General features: G+C 40.1%; 1 protein-coding gene and 1 non-coding gene across 6 annotated transcripts; both read left to right on the top strand.

Moving 5' to 3' along the window:
• The first annotated feature begins 2,591 nt into the window (after positions 1-2,591).
• On the top strand, positions 2,592-21,703 carry MEAF6 (MYST/Esa1 associated factor 6). 5 transcript variants are annotated; one of them, XR_016509672.1, is made up of 9 exons: positions 2,592-2,743; positions 3,849-3,964; positions 6,950-7,037; positions 7,187-7,232; positions 15,182-15,374; positions 18,818-18,847; positions 18,953-19,010; positions 19,626-19,659; positions 20,143-21,703. XR_016509672.1 is itself a non-coding variant. In XM_090269133.1 (8 exons), exons 1-8 carry the CDS (start codon positions 2,654-2,656, stop codon positions 20,149-20,151), a joined length of 606 nt encoding a protein of 201 aa, XP_090125259.1. In that variant the 5' UTR covers positions 2,592-2,653; the 3' UTR covers positions 20,152-21,703. The 5 variants fall into 5 exon arrangements, 3 of the variants coding, with proteins under 3 accessions (XP_090125259.1, XP_090125260.1, XP_090125261.1); XR_016509673.1 differs by lacking the exon at positions 18,818-18,847; XM_090269133.1 differs by lacking the exon at positions 18,953-19,010.
• On the top strand, positions 12,852-12,957 carry LOC150014619 (U6 spliceosomal RNA). Its single transcript, XR_016510211.1, has one exon. It is a non-coding gene; the product is annotated as a U6 spliceosomal RNA (small nuclear RNA).
• Positions 21,704-23,802: the final 2,099 nt, after the last annotated feature.

Raw genomic sequence — 23,802 nt, 5'->3', positions numbered from 1 at the left:
ATAAAAACCATACAGCTAACATCATACTTGATAGTGAAAAACAATACTTTCCTCCTAAGGGAACAAGTCAAGTTTGTCTGCTCTGATCACTCTTATTCAACTGAAAGTCCTAGCCAGGACAGTAAGGCAAGAAAAGGAAATAGAAAGCATACAGTTTGGAAGGGAAAAAATAAAACCCCCTATCTGAAGATGAAATGGGAAAAAAAAAAGCCCTCCTAGAATTAATAAGATCCTGGGTTACAAAAGCAACACACAAAAGAAATTATCCAGAATGCAGCAGAGGGGAAAAAAAAAAGAAAGAAAAAGAAAAAAAGACCATGACAGGGGGGAGGGAGGTATAAGGGGACTAAATGATAATGGGGGGAAAAAATGCAATAAAGATGAAATAAAACAAAAAGACATTGCAAGCAAGAAGGAACTGGCAAGAAGTATTCAAAGTTAGGAAAAGCAAGGGCCTACAACCAAGATTACTCTATCCAGCACAGCCATCATTTAGAATGGAAGGGCAGATGAAATGCTTTCCAGACAAGGTGAAGCTAAAGGAGCTCATCATCACCAAGCCCTTATTATATGAAATTTTTTTATTTAAATATTTTGTTCATTTATTTTTAGAGGGCAAGAGGGAGAAAGAAAGGGAGAGAAACATCAATGCATGGTTGCCTCTTGCACACTCCCAACCTGGGACCTGGCTTGCAACCCACACATGTGCCCTGACTGGGAATTGAAACAGTGACCCTCTGGTTCACAGTCTGGCACTCTACCCACTGAGTCACACTAGCCAGGGCAATATGCAATGTTAAAGGAACTTATTTTAAAAAAAGATCAAAACTATGAACTATGTAAAATGACAGCAAACTCACAGCTATCAACAAACAGCTGAACCTAAAAAACAAAAACAAACTAAGCAAACAACTAGAACAGGATCAGAATCATAGATATGGAGATCATATGGAGGGTTAACAGTGGGGAGGGGGAAGTAGGAGAATGGGGGAAAAGGTACAGGGATTAAGAAGCATAATTGGTAGGTACAAAATAGACAGGGGGGATGTTAAGAATAGTAAAGAACATGGAGAAGCCAAAGAACTTATATGTACGACTCATGGACATGAACCAGGAGGGGGGATTGCTAGATGGAAGAGGGATGCCAAGTGGAGGGGGGCATAGGGAAAAAATTGGAACAACTGTAATAGTATAACCAATAAAATATACTTTAAAATGTTTTTTTTTAAGACAGTGGGTAAAAAGAATAAAGGATTATTATATTTAAGTTCCAGAAGGAGAGAAAAAATGGGGCAGAGGCGTATCTGAAGAAAGAGAGCTGAGAAATACCCAAAACTGGTGAATTTCCACAGACTGCAGAAGCCCAAAGACTTCCAAGAAAGGAAAAGAAAGAAACAAGGGAGGGCGGAAGGAAGGAAGGAAGGAAGGAAGGAAGGAAGGAAAATCCTGCCTAAGTCTGGTAGTGAAATTTGCAGAACCTTGAAAAATGGAGAGAGCTTGAGGCTGGAGAGGTAAGCAGGGGCCAAGTGAAAACGAAGTTAAGGAGACTGGACCTAATGAAAAAAGCTAACATTTAGGTAGTGTAATTACTGGTCGAGTCCAGACAGACATGAAGTGATTTACTTCTCACAGCAATTGTATTACCTCAGTACTATTATTACCTCCCTTTTACAGATGAGGAAGTTGAGACAAGTGAAAAATTTGGTTACTTGGCCAAGATGGCATAGCTTATCTGTGGGAGAGGTAGGATTAAAAAGTTTTTTTTCTCCAACTGTTTTTTTTTTTTTAATCCTCATCCAAGGATATGTTTATTGATTTGAGAGAGAGAGAGGAAGGGAACGGGAGAAAGAAACGTGGATCTGTTGCCTCCTATACACACTTTTGTCTAGTGCCCTGACCAGGAATGGAGCCCCCAACCTCTTAAGACTACGGGACGCCGCTCCAACCAACGGAGCCACCAGGCCAGGGCTAAAGGTAGGATTCTGAACAAGGTAGTTCTGGCTCCAGCTTTCGTACCTAACCACCACACATAGCGTACCTAGTACTTGTCTCTATAAAGGGCAATGGGAAGCCATTGAAAGGTTAAAACCAGTGGAAAGACATATTTGTTTTCCAAAAACAAATTATCATGGCACCGCTGTGGATCATGGATTAAATGCAGCTAAATGTGTAAACAGTCTATTGGAATAATGAAGCCCCAAATAGGAAGGGCCTGGATGAACGAGGGAGGTGGCAGACAAAAGCCAGTGGGTTTGCGGGGTGTTCCAGAGCCAGGCCAGAGGACTTGGTTTGGGGTGGGATCCAAGGGGTGGAGCTTTCTCACTTGGACTATTCGATGGACAGTAAAAGTCATTCACTGGGGGGGGGGGGGGGGGGTCTTAGGAGGACTCTGGTTTGGGCATTGAGTTTGAAGTGCCTGTAAAGATCAGCCACGCACGAGGGGCAGAATCACCCGCAGTACTAAGACTAGAGAGTCCCACCAGCAGGTTCCCCAGCGCAGAGCACGCGGTAGCCGTATGCCCAAAGCGCAGCGCCGCCCGCGTCTCTGGTAGCCGCGTGCGCAGGCGCAGTGAGCTGCCGGCGCCCCCTGGCGGGCGGCGGCGCGCAGGGACCGCCCCCTGCCCAGCGCCTCCGCTGCCCGCCTCGGCCCAACATGGCGATGCATAACAAGGCTGCGCCGCCGCAGATCCCGGACACCCGGCGGGAGCTGGCGGAGCTCGTGAAGCGGAAGCAGGAGCTGGCGGTGAGGGGCTAGCACCTGGAGAGCCCGGATGGGGGCCCCGCGCCTGGCCTCGCCTCCAGGCCCCAGCGCCGCCGCGTCAGGCCGTTACTTCGCGGGCGCTGCGCTGCGCTGCGGCGGGGAGTCCGGCGGCCTGAGACTGGAGTGCGCATTCTGCAGCCCGCCGGCGCGTCGGCTTCCCGGTTGTGCGGGAGCCAGGGCCAGGGGCTGGGCGCCGAGCTGGGGAGGGGGAGGGGGACTAGGTGGGCGGGGGACATGGAGGATGGATGGCGCCTGGGACTTCTGTATGGCAGCCCTGCAAAGGCGGATACCGGTGAGCTTTGGGGGTGGGTGAGGGCGGGCTTGTTGGTAGGCTGTAGGAGATTGGTTCGGGCGTGCGGGTGGGCTTCGATGGGGTGGGGCAGGAGGTGGCTGTAGGAGGGGAATTCGGTCATCCAGTCTGGCCTTTGGAGGATGGAGGATCGCATGTTCTTTTGGGGACTAGGAGTAGATTCATTGAATGGGATTTCTCATGAGCAGGGATGCGATGTGTTTGGGAACGTCCAGAAGGTAACAGCAAAAGAAGCGGACTCCTAGGGAATTAAGAATTGTGACATGCACCCAGGATCCCAGGCACCCTGGTGGCTAAGCCCTCCATGCCTCCCATGTCTTGGTTGGGCACCTGGGAGCCCATCTCACCTGAAGCCCTTCCAGGTTTCCATAGCAACTGGCTGTTCAGTGCAGGCGGCCTTTCTGAGCTGAGCGAGTTGGCTGGCGCTGGCAGGCTGCTCATCCTACCTTTCATGCGTGGGAGTGGAGTCCGCATGAGCCGGGGCTCTTCGCAGTTGGGTTTCCAAGAACCCTCTGAAGTATATACAAAATTTGTATATGTATGCATTTTTCAGGGGACAGGCTTTCTATGTCTCATTGGATTCTCAAAGGGATCCAACAGGGCAATTCCAGACTGTCTTAATCTGCTTGCCTCTCCTCATACCATCCATCTCTCCACAATGGTGGTTTAGTGTATTTGTGCTTGAGTTTATAAGTCTGACAGCAAGGTTTCAGTTTGCTCAGACCTAATGTTTGCATTTAAAAGGCATGATCAATTTCCTTGTTTTTCATCTCTTAGGAGACACTGGCAAACTTGGAGAGACAGATTTATGCTTTTGAAGGAAGCTACCTGGAAGACACTCAGATGTATGGCAATATTATTCGTGGCTGGGATAGGTATCTGACCAACCAAAAGTGAGTGTCAGAAGGCTACAGTGTTTGTATTACGACCAACTAATACTTGTTTTTAGGACCATATATATTTTTGGTAGCAACTCTGCAGGGAGGCGGTATAGTAAGTGGTAGTATGAAAAGAGGTTTGGGCTTGAACATGGACTCTGGCTCAGCCTCAGCCTTACTGAATAATCCTAAACAAATCCTACATCTGTAGAATAGGGACAGTCTCTCTTGTGGCACAGGGATGTGTGAGGCTTAAATGAAATACAGCATATAATACCGTACACAATAGTGGTCTGTTAGTGTTTTCCACATTTTAATCAGTCCTGAGTTCCACCCTCACAATATTTATTATACCTAGTGCCAACTGCACCACAATTTATTTGAAAGATTTTATTTATTTTTAGAGAGAGAAGAAGAGAGGGAGGAAGAGGGAGAGAAACATTGCTGTGCGATTAGCTGCCTCTCACATGGTCCCAACTGGGGACCTGGCCTGCATGTGCCTTGATGAGGAATCAAACCAGTGATCTTTTGATTCGCAGGCCAGCGCTCAATCCACTGAGCCACACCAGCTAGGGCTACAGTTTACTTAGTTATCATATTCTTGAAAACTTTCTAAACTTTTTGAAATCTATAGAAAAATTGAGTGAGTAGTATATGAGCATATGATACCCTTCATTAGAATTCATCAATTGTTAACTTGTTTACCCTTCATTAGAATTCATCAATTGTTAACTTGTTGCTACATTTGTTTCCCCCCCCTCTCTTTTCTCTTTATAATATATAAACACACCTATATCTACATTAATTTTTTAAATTTTGAAATAATTATAGATACATAGGAAGTTAAAAAATGGTACAAAGAGGTCCCAGGTACCCTTCATTCAGTTTTCCCCAATGGGTTTTATGTAACTATACTATAATATCAAAATCAGGACATTGACATTAGTATAATATGTGTATGTACCTCTGTCATTTTTATCATGTGTGTAGATTCCTATAATCACCACTGCAATCAAGATACAGACTATTCTATTACCACAAAGATCTCTGTTATGCTTCCCCTTCGTGGTTATATCTCCTCTTGCTCCCTGTACTTTGTTGGGGTTTTTCTTGCTACCCCTTTTAAAGTTAGAAGGAGATATCATGACACATTGCCTCTAAGTATGTCAGCAATTATTTCCTAAGGATAAGAACACTTTTCTTACCTAGTCACAATTATGCCGAGAAAATTAGCACAGCTTTAATAGTATTATCTAATATACAGCCTTTATTAAAATTTCCGTACTTGTCCCAGCATGCTTTGCTATGTTATTTTGATCTTGTCAGAGTTGTTTCATTGTATTAGCTATGCTGTCTCTTTAGTCTCTTAATTTAGAAGAGTATCCCACCCTTTTTGGTGGTGAAGTGGTTGTTTATGACATTGTCATGAAGAATGTCCCAATTCCAAATTCATCTTATTGAGACCTCATGAGAGATCCTTGAAACATTTTTGGCAGAAATGTTGCATTAGTGATGTGTACCTCTTGCTGTTTACCACTGTTTTTATCAGGAGGCATATAATGTCAGCTTGTCCCGTTACATTATGGGTGCTGCTAAGTTTGATCATGTCATCTCTCCATTGTAAAGTTTATTTCTTCTCTTTTAAATTAACATGTAAGTTTGGAGCTTGTACTTTTAGACGGTGGGAATATATTACTCCTCCCCCCTATTTTTATCCAGTGGTTTTAGTCTACATTGTTGATTTCTGTCTGAATAAGTTATTATATTGGAAGTTGCAAAATGGGTGATTTTAATTTTACTATTTTTTTTTTACATTTATTACTGGTATTCTGAAAGAAGAGCCTTCCCTTTTTATCTTCTCTCCCTTTCATCCTCTCTATCTCTGTCTCATTAGTATCACTATAGACTCATGGATTTTTTTTTTTAAGACTTTATTTATTTATTTTTAGAGAGAGGGAAAGGGAAGGAGAGAGGGCAAGAAACATCAATGTGTGGTTGCCTCTCATGTGCCCCCAACTGGGGACCCTGCCCGCAACCCAGGCGCATGCCCCAACTGGGAATCGAATCCTCGACCCCTTGGTTTGGCAGGCCGGTGCTCAATACGCTGAGCCACACCAGCCAGTCTCATGGATTTTCTAAAATTTAAAAATTTTTTTAAAGATTTTATTTATTTATTTTTAGAGAGGGGGGGAGGGAGGGAGAAAGGGTGAGAAACATCAGTGTGCAGTTGTCTCTCACATGTCCCCAAGTGGGGACTTAACCCGCAACCCAGGCATGTGCCCTGACTGGGAATCGAACCAGCAATCCTTTGGTGTGCAGGCTTGCACTTGATCCATGCACTGAGCCACACCAGCCAAGGCTCATGGATATTATTTTAAAGTTAGTGTTAAAATCTGACACTGTCACTTTTTTATTATAGACGTTTATTTTTAGTATAAATTAATTTGACATATATACAGAAAAGTGCACAAATCATAAATATACAGCTCAGTGACTTTTCACAAAGCTGACATACCTATCGTTCTTTCTGATGCTCATTTTATCCCAAACTTGGCCAGAGGGAGCCTCCTTAAGATGATTCTGTTGTCCTTTTAACACCATCCTATTAGTCCGAGTACATTGTTTCCCTTTCTGTCACCTCTTTTCTTGTCCATTTTTCTAAGAAACTTTGATTTTTTCTTTAAATTTTTAAAATTTAAGTTTGTTTAACAGAGATACTTCATACTACTAGTCTATGCTAGTTTTTTTTTTAAATAAAATATACACATATTAAAATGAAAATGATTATGAACCAACCAAGGTAGTCATGTACCCCAGTGGAGCACATTCTGTGCATTGGAAGATGTTTACACAGGCGTTCAGCATAAAGGTTGTTTTGGTCAATCCAAGTGGAGTGGAGGTAATAAAAACAAAAAGTTTCTTACAGTTTCCCTGGGGCATCCTCAGCTTGAGCCACAGCCGGAGCCTGGCACTTACAATGAATCCTTGTGTGTGTTTCAGAAACTCCAACAGCAAAAACGATCGAAGGAACCGGAAGTTTAAGGAAGCTGAGCGGCTCTTCAGTAAATCTTCAGTTACTTCAGCGGCTGTAAGTGAGGTGGGGGGATCTTTATGTGGCCCATTGTTGAGAAAGACCTCAGTTAAGTTTCTGTGAGTTTTCTCTTTCCCTTCTGTCTGTGAGAGCTCTCCTAAGGTCTGTGTTAATTTTTCTAGTGACTAGTGGTTTTTCTATTTTAGGCAGTGAGTGCGTTGGCAGGAGTTCAGGACCAGCTCATTGAAAAGAGTAAGTTTATTTTTTTACTTTTTCATCAGTTTATTTTGAAGCTACCATAGTTTCTGTCTTTTAACTCACTCCCAGCCGTGTATCTGAAGATTGCATCTCATATACTCTTGCGTCTTTTTTCTAGACGTTCTTCCTGCCTGCCTCTTCGATTACAGGAAGGTTGGTGTAAGCTGCTTAAAGTCAGAAAGATATGTCTTCACTCCTGATAAATCTTAGGGAATTTTTTTAAAGTTAAAAAAATTTTATCATGAAAAATTTCAGACATATCCACTAAATCCCTGTGTACCCAACTTAATAATTTTTAGGAAATTCTGATCCTGCGAACAGAATGTACCTGTGTGTTCTTAAATATAAAATGGAGAGTAGATAGTATTTACTTTGTAAAGAAATTGTGTCATTTGTTGTGAGCCATACAGTGTAATACTGTTCTAATTTCTAGTGACGTGATGTAGACCTGTACACTTACCTTTCTGAGTCAGACTCTGTAGCGGTATTGCCTGTTCTCCCTGTGCACTGGGTCACTTTGAAATACACAACCTGCTTTTTGTATTATGGCTGTGTACTTCTTTCAGATGGCACATCTTGTGGGATCCAGTTTTTGTTTGCTTGGGGCAGTGGTTTGAGGAAAGGGGATTTTGTTGGTTTGGGAATTAGAACTACTCAGCGACTTCAATTATTATCTCTGTGTACCGATTTCTAAATTTTTAGCTTTACCTTTAACCCCTTTCCTGAGCTTTAGGGATACATTTTCTAGAAAATTCTAGATAATATCTTCTGTACATTTCCATTCAGATATTCAGATCCAAACATTTAGTCTAAAACTGAACTGTTCTATTTACTTCAACACAGGTCTACTCAATTTTTCTGTTATAGTACTTCTCCATCATTCAAAACCTTGTAGGCATTTTTACTCTTTTTTTTTTTTTTTTGCCAACCTGATCAGTTGTAACAAGTCCTTTTGATTTTTCTTCTGCTAAGACTATCAGTTAAATCTTGTTTCTTTTCAGTTAATGTCACTTGTAGAATGTAGAGCCATTTTATCTGCTTTGTAGAGTAATAAGACTGGTTAAGGAAAATGCTTGATCTCTTGAGAATTGAGATGGAATGATGTCTGACTCCTCAGTTTTTACAGGAGTCTGTTATCCTGTCCCTGGCTTAGTAGATAGTTTAGTATATCGCCCTGTACCTGATTACTCAAAGTAGCTATGTCTAGATACTTCCTTTCAGGAGCTTGACTGAGACAAGTACTTATGTATTCAAGATTTTCTGAAACATATGCAGACCATCCATTACCCTAAGATCTTCCTCCTGGATTGAGCCTCATCTCTGCAGTACCTCATATTAGTATTCTTTGGTCTTCCCTATAAAGTTACATTTGGTCTTGTAAAATGTGTCTCTATATTGTAAGAGGATGTTGTAAATGTTGTTTATTATCTTTTTTTTTTTTTTTTTAAGATTTTATTTATTTATTTTTTGAGAGGCCAGAAGGGAAGGAGAGAGAGGGAGAGAAACATTGATTGGTTGACTCTTCTTTATGCCCTGACTAGGGACCAAACCCGCAACCTAGGCATGTGTCCCAACTGGGAATCGAACCTGCAACCTTTCAGTTTACGGGATGATGCCCCAACCAGTTGAGCCACGAGGTCAGGGCTTATCATTCTAATTATTAGCTCCTTTAGGAATGATTGTTTTCCATGAGGGACTAGTTTTTTACTGAAAATCTTGTGATTGACTGTTTCCCTCTTTGTATAGGTGCCAAAATGCTTAAAGCCAAATTTGTGATACCCCTCTAGAAATCAAATAGGAATTTATAGCAGACATTGTGGGACTGGATCTTAGTACTGTATTCAGCTTATTTTCCTCTTTGCCTTATCTCATTTTTAATTTAATTTATTTCATTATATGAACCTTGACAAGCTGCCTTGAATTCTTTTTGGAATAAAAGAGAGTATAAAGACTTATATAAATACTGGAGTTCATTAATTCAAATGGTCAGAGCCCCTTTAAAGTAATTCTGTTGCATTTTATCTCACCACCTCTTTCATTACCACTTCTCACTGCTATTTATAAGATTTTATTTTTGTCTTGATTTTCTGCAGTTAACTACGGTGTGTCTAAGTATGATTGTTTTTTGCTTATCTGACTTGGATTTGACTGGACTTTTGAAATTGTGGTTTGTTTTTTTAAATAGTTCTAGAAAATTCCCAGCTATTTTCAGATACTAGATTCATTTTATTATCTCTTCTGTAGCTTCTTTTGGGTTGGCAAAAAAGTTCTTTTGTTGTTTTCCATAAGATGGCTCTAGTAGTGCTCAGTTGACTTTAGCTTAATTTGAAACAATTTTGTTAGACTGTATTGTGATAGCTGTCATATCGGTGTGAATTTTTTAAAAAAACATCAAAATTGGTGAATTTTTGTGCAGCCACTTAATATTGAAGATGGAAGAAAATATACAACATTTTTGGCATATTATGCTTTATTATTTCAAGAAAGGTAAAAACGCAACTGAGACAAAAAAAATAAAAATAAAAAGATTTGTGCTGTGTATGGAGAAGGTGCTGTGATTGATAAAATGTGTCAAAAGTGGTTTGAGAAGCTTCATGCTAGAGATTTCTCTCTGGATGATGCTCCACAGTCAGGTAGACCAGTTGCAGTTGATAGCGATCAAATTGAGACATTAATTGAGAACAATCAGTGTTCTACCATGCAGAAGATAGCTGACATACTGAAAATATCCACTTCAGTAAAGTTATTGGTGAAAATAAAAATATGTCTTATTTTATGGAAAAAACTAAATGGATGTTTTGGCCGACCCAATATCTTTTTGTCTCTGTGCTGCACTATGAGTAATTTTTTTCTGACCTACCAGTTCCTAATTCTCTTTTCCATTAAATCTGATTTGTTGTTAAATCTTCCCTTGATTTTAAATCTTTTGTAATTGCAATTTTACTTCCATAAATTCTACTTAATTACTTTTTTAAATTTTTTAAAGTTTTATTTATTTACTTTTAGAGAGAGGGGAAGGGAGGGAGAAAGAGAGGGAGAGAAACATCAATGTGTGGTTGCCTCTCATGCATCCCCAACTGGGGACCTGGCCCGCAACTCAGGCATGTGCCCTCACTGGGAATCGAACCGGTGACACTTATTTTCGGAGGTCTACTTAATTATTTAAAAAATCTGCTATGTACCCTTGGCTGGTGTGGCTCAGTTGGTAGGAACATCGTCCTATAAACTGAAAGGTGGCAGGTTTGATTCCTGGTCGGGGCACATGCCTGGATTGTAGGTTTGGTCTCCAGTCAAGGCATGTAGGAGAGGTGACCGATCAATGCTTCTCTCTCACATCGATGTTTCTCACTCTCCTTCCCGTCTCCTCTACAAATCAATAAGCATGTCCTCAAGATGAGGATAAAATAAACAAATAAAAATAAAATCGATGTAATTTTTCAATAGCTTTCTCTGCAGTTATATTCAAACTTGTCTTTTACTTCTTTAAGTGTAGTAAGCATAGTTATTCTGTAGTCTGTATTTTCAATTTCTGAAGTCCTTTTGACTTGCTTTTGTTTGTTGTTTTTACTGGTCATTACTCATGAAATCTGATCTCCCTGTGTGCTTGATTATCTCTGAGTACTGCTTATTATTATTAAAAGTATTCATAGAATAACTTAGGGCTAGGATGAGGGCGCTGTACTGTCTTCCAGGGAAGACTTAATGACTTCTGCAGGGTGCATGGACCTCTTTAAACCAAGTTCAAGACCCGCGTGTTCCAGAATGACCCAGGTGATTCAAACCAAGCTTTAATTCCATTCCGGTCTGCTTTGCCTTTCATCTTTTCCTTTGTACAGAATCTCACCAATATCTCAGAATTCCTATGTAACATCTTGTGGAATGGTTTCTCTGGTTTTGATCTTTGGCAGCAATGAGGGGAACATTCTTTTCTCTTAGAATTCTGACTTGCATATTCTTGGATTTCATGTATTTTAGTTTTGCACTTTTGGCATTTTATTTTCAAACTATTTTGAAAATTTTTCTTAGAAATGCATTACATTCTGCTTCCCTTGGCTTCAGATATACCCCAAACAGAATAATAAAATGGGTTATCATGGTCCTTAAAGGGGAATTTTATGCAGATTAGTGAAGCAGTGTTTTTTGTTTGCTTGTTTGGTTTAAGTAAAAGAGAAAAACAAAACAGGCAGATTTTATCCAATTTCCTTGAAAGGGCCAGCGCAGTTTCTACTGTCTGTATTCCTGGACTCCCGATGCTTGCATCAGACCAGATCTCTCCTCCGCATTTACGTCATTCCAGTGCGTGGTGGTACTGCTGCACGAGGCCTTGTTCTGGTTATCTTCCTGTGCGCCCGAAACCTTCATGCTGATCTGCAGTTACTGCCTTGACACTGTGTAATAGCTATTCCTTTCTTTTCGTAAGGAGAGTGTCTCGTTTTCAGATTTATTAAACCTCATTAAAATCGGATGTTCTTAGCTCTAGAAATGAGTTGCTCACTTTTATGTCAGTGAGAAAGAGACTTATGTGACTTTCCCTGGTGGCAGCACCGTCCAGTTGACTGACTGCTGCACTTTGAGATGTTGTCACCCACCCCTTTTGCCATCACTCCCCTTTTGCTTCCCTGAGCTGAGGAAGAAAGTTATTCTTACTCTGTGGTCTCACTTTGTATTTTAACAGTGTTTAACGTAGTCTCCAGAGCTCCAGTTCCTCTTATAAACCACTTCTAGCCTAATAGTCCTAAAACACGGATTTGTACAGAGAACTCCGTAAATATTCATCATTGGATGTCACTTCTCTGTTCAGAGATTCTCAATGGCTTGGCCCTGTTATGTCCTGCTAACAACTGTTTTACTGCAAATAGTCTTTACTGTTTGTTTAGAATGTGACTTGCATGCTTATACATTTCAAGGATATTGAGACTTGAACAATTACTGTATTCCAGACACTAAGCAAAGACTTTATTTGCATTATCTCATTTAATTCTTAAAAGCTACTTCTTGAAAATAAGGTACATTGTGGTAGCCCCAGTATTTAGTCCAATGCCTCATCCTTAGGAGATACTCAACACATGAAAGAAAGAATTCTTACTTTACAAATGGGGAAACAGGCTTAGAAAGGTTAAGCCAAAGTTAATTCTCTTAACCGTCACTGTGAGCTGTCTCCCTAGATAAAATCCTTTCCTTAATGTGACATTTATGACTTCTCTTAATCTGTCATTCCATTTCACCTCTTATTTCTCAAGTTCTCTGTTTAAATGATGTTTGTTTCATTTGTCCCAAATACACCTTGTGTTTTCTCACCTCTACACTTTTGCTTGTGCAATTTTTTTTTAAAGATTGTATTTATTTATTTTTAGAGAGAGGAGAAGGGAGGGAGAGAGGGAGAGAAACATCAATGTGCGGTTGTCTCTCACATGTCCCCAACTGGGGACCTGGCCTGCAGCCTAGGCATGTGCCCTGATGAGGAATCGAACCAGCGACCTTTTGGTTCACAAGCTGGTGCTCAATCCACTGAGCCACACCAACCAGGGTGTGCTTACACTATTTTTGGCACTTATTTAGGCTTCTTATTTTTCAAGGCCCAGTTTAAATTCTACCTCTTCAGTGAAGCTTTTCGTGCTTGCTTCAGCAACATATATACTAAAATTGGAACAATACAAAGAAGATTAGCATGCCCTCTCATTAGGATGACAAACAAATTCATGAAGTGTTTTTTTGTTATTTTTTTCATATTTATTTTAAGGGGAAAAAAATGAAGCTTTTTCCTAAATAATTGACTTTCTTCTCTGTCATGATGCTTAATATCCATATCAGTACTTTGGGACAGCAGTTACTACCTGGCATGTTATCACCATTCATAGGGCTTTGATTTGATTTATACTGTTTTAGCTTATAGAATATGACCAACTCATCCATTTACTCAGTACTGCCATAGCATCTGGCCCACAAAGAATAAATAGTTCATTTTGCTTATCAATGTCTGTTAACTGAATTGCTCTTCAAATTCAGAAGGGTCAGATTGATCAATATACCCTTGTTGAAAATCAGTTGATCATAAATGTTAAGGGTTTACAAGGTCTGTCCAGAAGGTATCCAGCCATGTACTGTGAAAAAGAGCAACATTTATTGAAGAAGACACAAGAAACATTGTACATAGAACAAATGATGCCTCAGTCCCTTTCAAAGCAGGCACCTTGGGACCTCACACAGTTCTCCCAGTCACCATCAGCTGCCCTGTCATATTTTCCTGAGTATCATTGACAGCCTGAAATCTCTTCCCTTTCAAAGGTGATTTTAGTTTTGGGAAAAGCCAGAAGTCTCAGGGCACCAAATCTGGGCTGTAACAGGACTGAGTCACCTGGGTAATTTGAAGTTTCACAAAAAAACTGCACAGGACGTGATGCATAAGCAGGTGTATTGTCGTGATGAAGCTGCCAATCACCAGCTGCCCATAGCTGCAGCCTCTGAATCATATGAATAGTTTCCGCAGAGGAATATTCAAACTTAACACAAAATAGGATGCAGATTCATTGCTCTACTTGCTCAGTCATTTGGAGTGGAACGGCCACACAGTGCACATGCTCACTCAGTGGGCATCTACCGCCCCCACTGACTAGCACAGTGAAGTCTTCATTGTTCATGCATGCGCATTCCAGTGTACTCTCTTTGGCTGCCAGGTTACATCGATATCGCGCAAACTGTTCTTTTTATATTAATAATGGTTGGACTTTTCCCGGACAGACCTTGCGTATCTGGCTTCTAGTTCTCTTCCCTGAATCTGTATATCTGCTCTTATGCCAGTACAATGTGGTCTTGGTTGCTATAGTTTTATGTGGTAAGTTTTGAAGTTCTTCTAATTTTTTTATGAAATTGATTTTCCTGAACTGTAGAAGGGCCAAATTAGTTAATAAACTTTTTCTAGCTTCATAGTTCTAGAGCTCCCTCTTCTGTTGCTTTCATGAAGCGTTCAAAATAGGGTTTTGAAAAAAAATAGGGTGTCATGATTTCCAAGATGTGGTTCTGTTTCTCTTTTGCTTTGGGGGAATCATGTCTTTCTTTTACTTCTTGTGTCCATGTGCTACTCAATTTGGAATCTCTTCCCAGCAGTTTATAATACAAAGATATGAAAAGAAGAAAACTAGCCCGTGGTCCTACTGTCTACATAACCTCTTTTGACAGATTTTAGAAACAGATAATGTACATATATATTTAGGATCCTTCAATAGTTGAGTAAAGTGAAAGTCTTCACCCATCCTTACTTTAGTCTCAAGGAGTCTCAAGGGATTCCTTTCAGGGAAAAAAGTATGCATTTACCAAAATATATGTAATTATTCTTTTTTTTTTTTTAAGTTTATTTATTTTTAGAGAGGGGGGAAAGAGAGGAAGAGAAACATCAATGTCATCAATCGATTGCCTGTAGTATGTGCCCCAACCTGGGATTGAACCCACAACCTAGACACGTGCCCTGACCGGAAATCAAACCCACTACCTTTTGGTTTAAGGGATGACACTTCAACCAACTGAGCTACTACACCTGCCAGGGCTCATTGTTGCTTCTTCTAGGTGCCCTGACCAGGGATTGAATCCACAACCTTGGCATGTCAGGACAGTGCTCTTAACCAACTGAGCTACCTGGCCAGGGCCAAATAACCTTAATGCAGTGAGATAATCCTCATCGTGTGGTCTCATTTCCCGACTGTCTTTAGATCTGTTGCTTCTGGTTACACTGTTTCCAATTACATGTCAGGAACTCTGGTAACTTGGATGCATTGATTATATGTATCTTCTTGTCATTTAGACGGTAAGATCAATAAGGATAGGAATATAGGGTTGTGTTTTTTGTTTTTTTTTTAGTGTATGTATCAGTGCTCAAAAAAAATCTTTCCTGACAGATTGCCTGAGGAGTACTGATGGTGCTTCTGGGGACTTGTGTTTATTCCCTCCAGGGGAGCCAGGAAGTGGGACGGAAAGTGATACTTCTCCAGACTTCCACAATCAGGAAAATGAGCCTAACCAGGAGGACCCTGAGGATCTGGATGGATCTGTGCAGGGAGTGAAACCTCAGAAGGCTGCTTCTTCTACTTCCTCAGGGAGTCATCACAGCAGCCATAAAAAACGAAAGAATAAAAACCGGCACAGGTCAGTGGTAGGGACCCCCTCCCATACCCCATAACCCCTCCAGCCGACCCACACCCACCCAGAGTCTCCATGACCATTGCTGTGAAGGGACTTGACTAGAATAAAAATTCTTCAGGGTTGGCTTAGTCCTTGTCTTGCTGTTGGGAAGAAGTTCTGTTGGTCCACACGAAACAGGCTACTTTAGGAATTGGTGGGCATAAGCATAACCATGCAGGAGGACAGCCTTCTCACCGTTTCCAGTGTAGAAGATTTTATGTCACAAAAATTGTGTTTAATGCAGTGAATTTGGAATCCTTTTAGAAGTGGAAAAGGGGAAATAGAAATGGAGTCTGTGTAATAGTATTTGAAAAATGTCACTAGTCTGTTTTGGGAAGCTGCAAATTGGGACAAAGTCCTTTGCTCTTAATCCCAATCCCTGCCTGCTCTTGTTTCCTCATGAATGGAGAGAACTGATCTGACATGCGTTATTTTCTTTTTAAGTACAAGTCGTTTTGATTGCATGTGATTTCTGTTTTTATGTATCCCTGCAATATGCTGATTTCAGATATCAGAGGAACGTATAAAGCCTGTAAGGTATGAGTGTGCCTTCCTAGATAACGCTTGTCCACTGTGTTTTTTTTTTTTTGCAGTGCATAATGAGATAGGAATGACATCAGTGGACAGAGAGGTCAGGTGTCACCCAGAGAGGATTTTAGCATTCACTCCGCTTGGGGTTTGTATAATAATGCGGGGCCTCTTAACTCAGATAATTGGAAATTACACAGCTGCCTTCAGAGAGGGTAATGCATAGTTTCTAGATCGAGGAGTATTGCCCTGGCCTTAGACGTGCTGGAGGCGTGGAAACCAGGTGTGTGTAGTTTTCTCCAGCTCCCCTCAGGAGCTGAAAGGAGGCCTTCAAGGGATGGGTGGGTTTCCCTGTCCTCCAGTTTGCTTCTGGATTGGGTGGCTCTACAAACCTGTAGGATTTTCCTTTATACACCCAAGGTATTAAATTGTTAGCTCTGTGGTTGTGGCACATGGGAATAATATAGAATTAACACTCCTGGTTTAAGCCTTCTTGAATCAATCGATTCTTTCATTCTTTTAAGAGTTTTTCTTGTTGATGGTGGTAGTGGTTTTAGACTGCAGAAATAGTATTTCCTCAAATAGTGACTGAGGACTACTAGCTTAGCATTTTTCTGCAAACCACAATCACCATGCCAATCTCATAAGTGCAGTAAGAAGTAGCAAAAATTACATTTCTTTTTTGTAAGGCTACATGTTTGATCACTATGATAGAACTGATGTTAGCTTATCAAATATTTTTTAAAATTGTCAAGATAATTAAATGTCATGCTCTGTTTTGCTTTTATTAAATTTACTCGACTATCATTTTATAATAGTAATGATGCTTTACCTATTTCAGTGTCTAGAGTAGGGAGCATTCTCTTAAAGTTTCTGGGACCTTTTTTTTCAATTACTGATACCCATAGACACTCTCTAGGTAAGCAATTGCTTATTTCAGGTAATACCTCATTTCCCTTTGTGACAGGATCAGCTGATGATAAAATGGAATTAGGCATTCAATTTAACTTCTTGCAGGTTCCTAGTAGATTTCCACAGGAACTGCACTTCTTCCTGCTGCTTTTTCTCCTGGCCCTAGAAGCTCACTCCTTCCAGAAAAATAGTAGGATTTGTAAAGATCTTTGATGTTAATTATTGTTTTTACAAATGGTGTTTTCTGTTTGGAAAGTAGAGTCCTCTGACCATTTCCCTGGTTTTATCTGGTTGGGCTTCTCCCTTGGACTTCGGCACTTGCCTGCCCCAAGGGTGCAGAATAGAGCTGATGTACCATCTTTCTAGGGAAGACTGGGTGAGTGTGCCTGATTGGCAGCTCAGTGGCCAGTTAAGGTTCTCAGAGTCCTGCCATCTTTAGTCAGGAAGTGTATCTGGCCCAAAGCCCTTGCCCCCTGACTAGTGTCTTAGTGAGTCTGACAGAGTGGGGCTAGGGATGGAGCAATTTGTATACATTTGTAAGTTTGCACCTAGTGTAGTACTTGTTTCTCTTCTAATGTGCCACACCCCGTATAGTCAGATAAAGTCAGTGGTAAATTATTTCAACAGATGTCTGAGTACCTCCTATGTGCCAGGCATTGTTTAGTGGAAATAAATATGGTACTTTAGCAAAAAGGAATAACTTTTGAATTTGTTCTCTTCAGGAATATGAAAATTTATCAGATAATTTTTAACATTCATAAATGATCACACTGTTGAGAATTTTTATATATTACATGCTATCTGAATGATAAGTTTCAAGTATCTTTAAAAAAAAAGTAGAAATAATAACTTATGGCCACTTTTTGAAGTGTTTTTAGTATACCAGACTCTAGAATTCTTCTAGGTTGTTTGTGAAGTTTTCATTAAGTAGATACAAAGTTAAGTGAGGCTAAAAGTTAAATTTTTGGTAATTCCTGCTTTGTACACTTACTTTATACTCTTTCCCAAATGTCTTGGGCGAAACTATTGCCTAAGGGATATGGCTGTTAAGCTTTCTTCCATCTTCACTCTTGCAAACAGTAGCTAGGAGGAAAAGACAGCCATCTGCATATTGTTTTACCACCTATCTGTGGTCTGAAAGGCTGGAGCCAGCAAGGGGGTCGGGTCATACTCTCGGTTAATGTTGCTTTGGAGATCTGCCCAGACCATGGTCTGTTAGCGGTGATGTTCCCGTGTGGCTTTCTCCTCATATTGCTGCCATCTGGCTCCCTGATGCTTGGGGGCTTGTGGGTACCAATTTTCCTTTGTTTTCATAGGGGTGCTGCAGACTTTGGGGTTCCATAACTGTAGCCCTGATGTAAGCAGTTAACTGCCGTCACCAGTTCAGGTTCTGCAGTTTCTGGACCAAGACTCACCTACCCCTGAAGTTCATTCATTCGGCTCTTGGCTTCTAGAGTGAAAGGAGCACCGTGTTTGGAACATATAACTTGTTTAGAACATGTAATGAGTTAAAAGTTGCAAAATGTTTTTTTTAATGTATGATGTTTTTATCTTTTGTTTAGTGCAAGTGTACTTTGCTGAGTTGTTAGTACTGTCTTCAGAGCACCTTTCATTATATGACTAAACCCTTCTTTCTCTCTTTCTTCTAATGCTCTAATTAGATTTGTCATTTCAATTAAATATTTTCCAAGTTCTAACTCTGAATCTGGCAGCTAATAGAAGGTTTGCAGGTATCTAGTTTTCGAATGAAATAACTTTTCCTTTCATAGTCTGTTCTTCTGATATAAGAACCATCGAGGGAAGGGAATCTCCCAACCACAAAATCTTTGGTGTTTGTAACTTTATGACTTAAGATTCTTAAAGCTGATTTTGTTTCTACAAATCTTGCTAGGGTGGCTAGTTGACTAATTTATTCAATTAGTATATTAATTTCTATTGCTTTCTTCCTTTCAAATGCTGCCCCTCAGCCCGTCTGGCATGTTTGATTATGACTTTGAGTAAGTTTGATTTGAATTAGTATTTGTGCTGTGTTGTTTAGTGTGTAGAGACCAATATGCCTTTTTGAGACCTTTCTAACCCATAGTTTATCTGTTTAATTGTAGGTATGTATATTAGGTTAGGCTGGGAAGTTTTTTTTAAAAACAGAAAAACGTGATGGAGGTAACATTTTATTTAATAACTTCAGCAAAATTAAGTAAACTTCACTTTTATGCATTTTAATTGCTTTTAAAATAGATAACTTTAATTTGTATTAAAATTAATTTTCTGGCTTTGCTTTATAAGGAGGTTAATAGTTTAAGATCTTGATATTTTGCTTTGGAAAGATTAAAAAATTGAAATTTGTTTCTTTTGTGTTTCATGTACAGAAATACAAACTCCTAGTCTCTTTCCTGTTCTTAATCACTATGTGTCTCAGTGATTACCAGTGATATAGTTACAGAGCTAACACATTAACATAGAGCATGCCCTCTTAATTCAATCTCTTTAATGTATAATTTTGGAATAATTTTTTAAAATTGTATGGCTTTCATAACTGCTTTATATTTCTTTTTGAGTCGCATAAGTTTGCCTTGTGGCAAGAGTATCTGCTCATGTTTTTAAATACTTGCTTAATAATATCTGGATAAACAACTAAATATGACATAGTCTAATGAAGAATGTGGACTTTACTTAACCAAATAGTCTTTGTTATAGCTTGTGCCCTTATTCAGTAGCTGATTCTTGGATTCTTTTTCTGTAAATTAAAATGCAAATATTTTTATTTTTCCCATACAGGATTGATCTCAAGTTAAACAAAAAACCACGAGCTGTAAGTATCAGCCAGACCATTTCAGAGAGACTAGTAATTTTGTAGATGATGGAAAAATGATTAGAAAAATGTCTAGAACTCGAGTGTCCCTAATCTGGGATCACAACTTGAGTTTTAAAATCTGGGATGTCCATCTGCATGCACTTCAACTTTTAGGTGTTATTTACTTTTTTATATTGGAAAGAGAAAGAAGTCACACATTTTTACTGAAGAAAACTTCCTTTGCATTAAATAATGAATGGTTTAATATTAGCTTTTTGTTTTCTGACTGGGGAGCTCAAGATGTCTAATCAGGGCAGAACTGGTGTTTTAGAGGACAGGACATTTTCTCAAATGTGAAATATTGTACATTACATTTGAAATAGAATCTTTGGCTACAGAATAACCCCTTCACAATCACTTATGAGATTTTTTTTTTTTTTTTTAAGGTTCATACCAATGATCTGTGGAAAATAAATTGGGGCTTTGTTTTTCTCTCTTTAGGACTATTAGAAGACTCATTAGTGCAGAAGCTTCCAGGCTGTGGAGCCCTGCTTCCCTCCTCTGACCTCATGCAGACAAACTCCCTTGCCTCAGTGCGTGGCCATCCACCTCTGCTTTCCCAGACCCAGTGCCTGTGACTCTGAGTAGTTTGTTCTGAAATGTGGTGACAGACAAGTCATTTCCATAAGACCACATTGGATCATTTACTTTGTGTCATTTTTAGTAACAGAACTGCAGGAAGACCATGACATGGTTATAATCCCAGCGAGTTGCTAACTGAATCTCTCCCTTCTTGGAACTAATACCAACCCCTTGTCCTTTGCCCCCTCCCCGCCCCAAACTGGCTGGCATCAGCTTCATCTGTGATACTCATTGAGCAATGGCCTCTGCTTTTGTTTTATGCTAAAAGTAGGGCTATAATCACATTTCAGAGGGAGGCTGTAAATACCGGGCATTTTCTTACTTTGTTGTGTTTTATCCTTTTTCTATTGTTTTTACCATCTTATTTTCTTTTTGGGACTTTTTGTAATGACTTTGTACAGCTCATACCTTCCTGCTGACATATCTAATAATCTGTTTCGCGGAGTTGCCAGTGTTCTTAAACTGAAAGTAATCTGGTTTACCATAAATAAAATGGGGAACTTGGCTCTTTGGTTTTGCGCAGGGGAAAGGTAAAGAGTATTTATTTAATAATTACTACCTTAAATCTTTGAATTGGAAGCAGTTTTCATGTTCAAGGAACAGGAAAAGCTGAAAAACATAAGTTTTAATCAGTCCTTTTAAAATATTTTTACTCTTTTGTATAAATAAAATTTCATAGGGTTTGACTTCTCCTGCTTTACTTTTAAACCTGAGATTTTTTTTCACTTATTTATTCGTATCATGCCTTATGGAAATATTTTTCCCATCTTTTCTCTCTTTGCTGGTATTTGCCTGATTAAATAGTACTTTAAAAATCACTAAGGCATATGGAAAGGCTCAAAATTGCACCCGAAACTGATAATGTATGGAGTTCTTGAACAGAGTGAAAGATAGGATCAATGAGAGCCCCCAGCGTCCCACTGCTCCCCTGTTCTCACAGGGGGTTATGGGCCAACGAACTGGCTGATAATTATTACTGGCCTCTGGAGCAGAGGTGCCCTACCTTGGCTGCACATTAGAATCACCTGGGAAGCTTAAACAAATACTGATACCTGGGTCCCACCCCCAGAAACTCTGGACTAGGGTAAAGTCTAGTTATGGGGATTTCCTTTTAGAGAGTCCCTGGGATTCTGATAGGAAGCCAAGTTAAGAATTACTGCATTAGGAGACTGGATAGTGTGATTTAAATCCTGTGTTGTGAATCAGTCTAAGGGATAAGATTTGGGGACCTCACCTTTCCTTTGACTATTTAGTCATAATCCTATGCCTGTATCTTTGTTAGAAAAAAAAATACATCCCATTTGTGATAATATTGGTAGAGCTGAATGTGGGTGGCGTCGAATATCAAAACAATTCTACTTTGTCGGATGTGCTAAAGCTAATACTCTTGTTCTCAAATAAACCTTTTTTTTTTTTTTTTTTTTGACTTTGGCTGTTCAGATGTCTTCGGCTATGTTTTTGGTAGTAGAACTCTGTCAGGGTTCTTAAGGAAATAGTTTCTTATGTTTAGGTTGTTCTTTTAAAAAATGAAAATCTAAAAACAATGGAAACTAGAAGCATTCTGTATTCTTTGCCAGGGTGTCTCCTTTCTGGGAAACCTGTGCCTCAAGTTTCCTTAACTCTGAGGAAGGCACATGGCAAACCTGAAACTGTTTCTCTCCTAGTTTGATGTTTGCTGGCGGTATTGCAGGCCTGCTCTTAAAAAGATGTATTACTTAAAGGCATATCTCTGTGTATGAATACACCCATGTGTACATATGGTCATGGAGCCAGGCTGCTTGCTTTATACTTATTTTCTCTGTGAAGTTTTGATTAGGGGAACCTCCCAGTTTTCCAGGTGTCCTGGAGATTTTCAAGCCCTGAGAGACCGCTTAGGTTCCCTACATTGGGGTGGTTTAGAAAAAGGCATCAAGGGATACCTGTATACCATGCTTGGGATACTTGTAACCTCAATTATAAACTAAGTTTGCTTGACTTTAAAGATAAGGTAATGACTTTGATCAACTCATTGCTCAGAAGAACAAAGGTGCTAACTCGGAGGGATGCATTTATTTAGGTGGCAGATGCCTTCCTAGTACCTGCCTATCCCATTTGGTAGAGGTGGTCTGCTGAGTGGCCTATGTTGTCACATGTCCCCTGGACTGGAGTGCCTGCCAGGCCTGCCTTCAGGTTAGTAGGGTTTGGAATAGGACTTTGCTTCGGGTTTTAGGGACAGGAAATGAATTGGCTTAAAGAACAAAGGAATGGGAGGGCTGACGGCAGTCACGCTAGTTGGTTTCTGCCATCTGGGTAAATTTGGTTTTCTGTTCTTTAGCCTGCTCATCTCTAGGATGGGACTAGGTTGTCCTTTGCTCCTTTTTTGGTAGTTAAGACATTTAAAAAAGCCAGGTACTTTGTAGTTACACTTTATGTCTTGTCCTGGTAGGGAGGTGTCTGTACAAAGCTTCCTGGGGAGTCTTAAGTATCCTCTTCCAGGGAGCTGAGAAAATCGTTGACTCAGACTCAAAACCAAACATGCTCAGACCCTACAAGTTGTCCACAGCAGCTTTGCAGGAACAACCCACAAAGGGAAAGGTCAGAAGCTGTGGGGCCAGGGGAGGGACTGAAGGGAAGTATGAATTTAGACAGGACTAGTGTGGGCTCAGAGAGCACAGACTTTCAAAGCCCCTATACATATCTTGGGGGTCTTCAGAATGCTTTAAGGAATTAAAGCACTGCAGCCCCACTGTGTGGAGAGCGGATGGTGTGTCATTGCACACATTTGCTTCTCCCAGGCTGGTGGTGTATTTGGTGCCCGGGAAGGTAATGCGCATGGAAGATACAAAGATAATGAGAAGAAGGGATTGAGACTTTTGTTCCCCTGTTGACCTAAATTAATGCTATCATGTCTGAATTTTACGAGCCCTAAGCCTCGTGATTTGAAAGTGTTCCCTTTAAAACATTGCTTCTGTAGAGTAAAAGTTCTCACTGCTGAGGTGGGCTGTGGTAGAGGTGATTCTGGTCCGCACATGGAAGGGCAGTTGTCCCCAAGGGGGTGGGTGTGGAGGTGGCTATTGGGGTGAGGGGAGAACATATCAGGCCTTTGACTTACATTTACTTTCTCTTTGAGTGTGTTACAAAATATACTCAAATCTTAGTTCATTAGTACAGGTAACTAATTTATTTATAAATAAATGTTAGGTTGACATACAAGCAGTTGCTGTTATTCAACCATTTTTATCTTCAAAAATGGTGATTGGCACAGATTAACAACATATACACATTGGGAACATGTATGCTCTCAATTTTTGCTGTTTGTGTACAAGAATAAACTGGAGACCCTGCCCAATACCACTCTCCTCAGATCCCCACCCATATTCCCATAATTTAGTTCTGTACCACAAGGGGGCTTTAAAATATTTCATTTGAATAAGTAATACATGCAAATAGAATACGTTCAAATGGTACTGAAGTGCGGTCAATAAAAAGTAAGTCCATCCGTCCCTCAGCTACCCGCTGTCCTTCCCAGAGACAGTTTCT

This window comes from Furipterus horrens, unplaced genomic scaffold (genome assembly GCF_987537825.1).
Source record: "Furipterus horrens unplaced genomic scaffold, mFurHor1.1.pri manual_scaffold_3, whole genome shotgun sequence".
Taxonomy (NCBI): Eukaryota; Metazoa; Chordata; class Mammalia; order Chiroptera; family Furipteridae; genus Furipterus; species Furipterus horrens.
Note: the sequence above shows the minus strand (reverse complement) of the source record. Positions and strands in the feature narration are given on the sequence as shown.

What these genes read in the sequence shown, in the direction of transcription:
- MEAF6 (XM_090269133.1), top strand. Translation starts at nt 2,654, where the DNA reads ATGGCGATGCATAACAAGGCTGCGCCGCCGCAGATCCCGGACACCCGG. An exon ending in CTTCAGTTACTTCAGCGGCT is followed by an intron (nt 7,038 to 7,186) that starts GTAAGTGAGGTG and finishes TTTCTATTTTAG; the next exon opens with GCAGTGAGTGCGTTGGCAGG. An exon ending in AAGAATAAAAACCGGCACAG is followed by an intron (nt 15,375 to 18,817) that starts GTCAGTGGTAGG and finishes GCTGCCCCTCAG; the next exon opens with CCCGTCTGGCATGTTTGATT.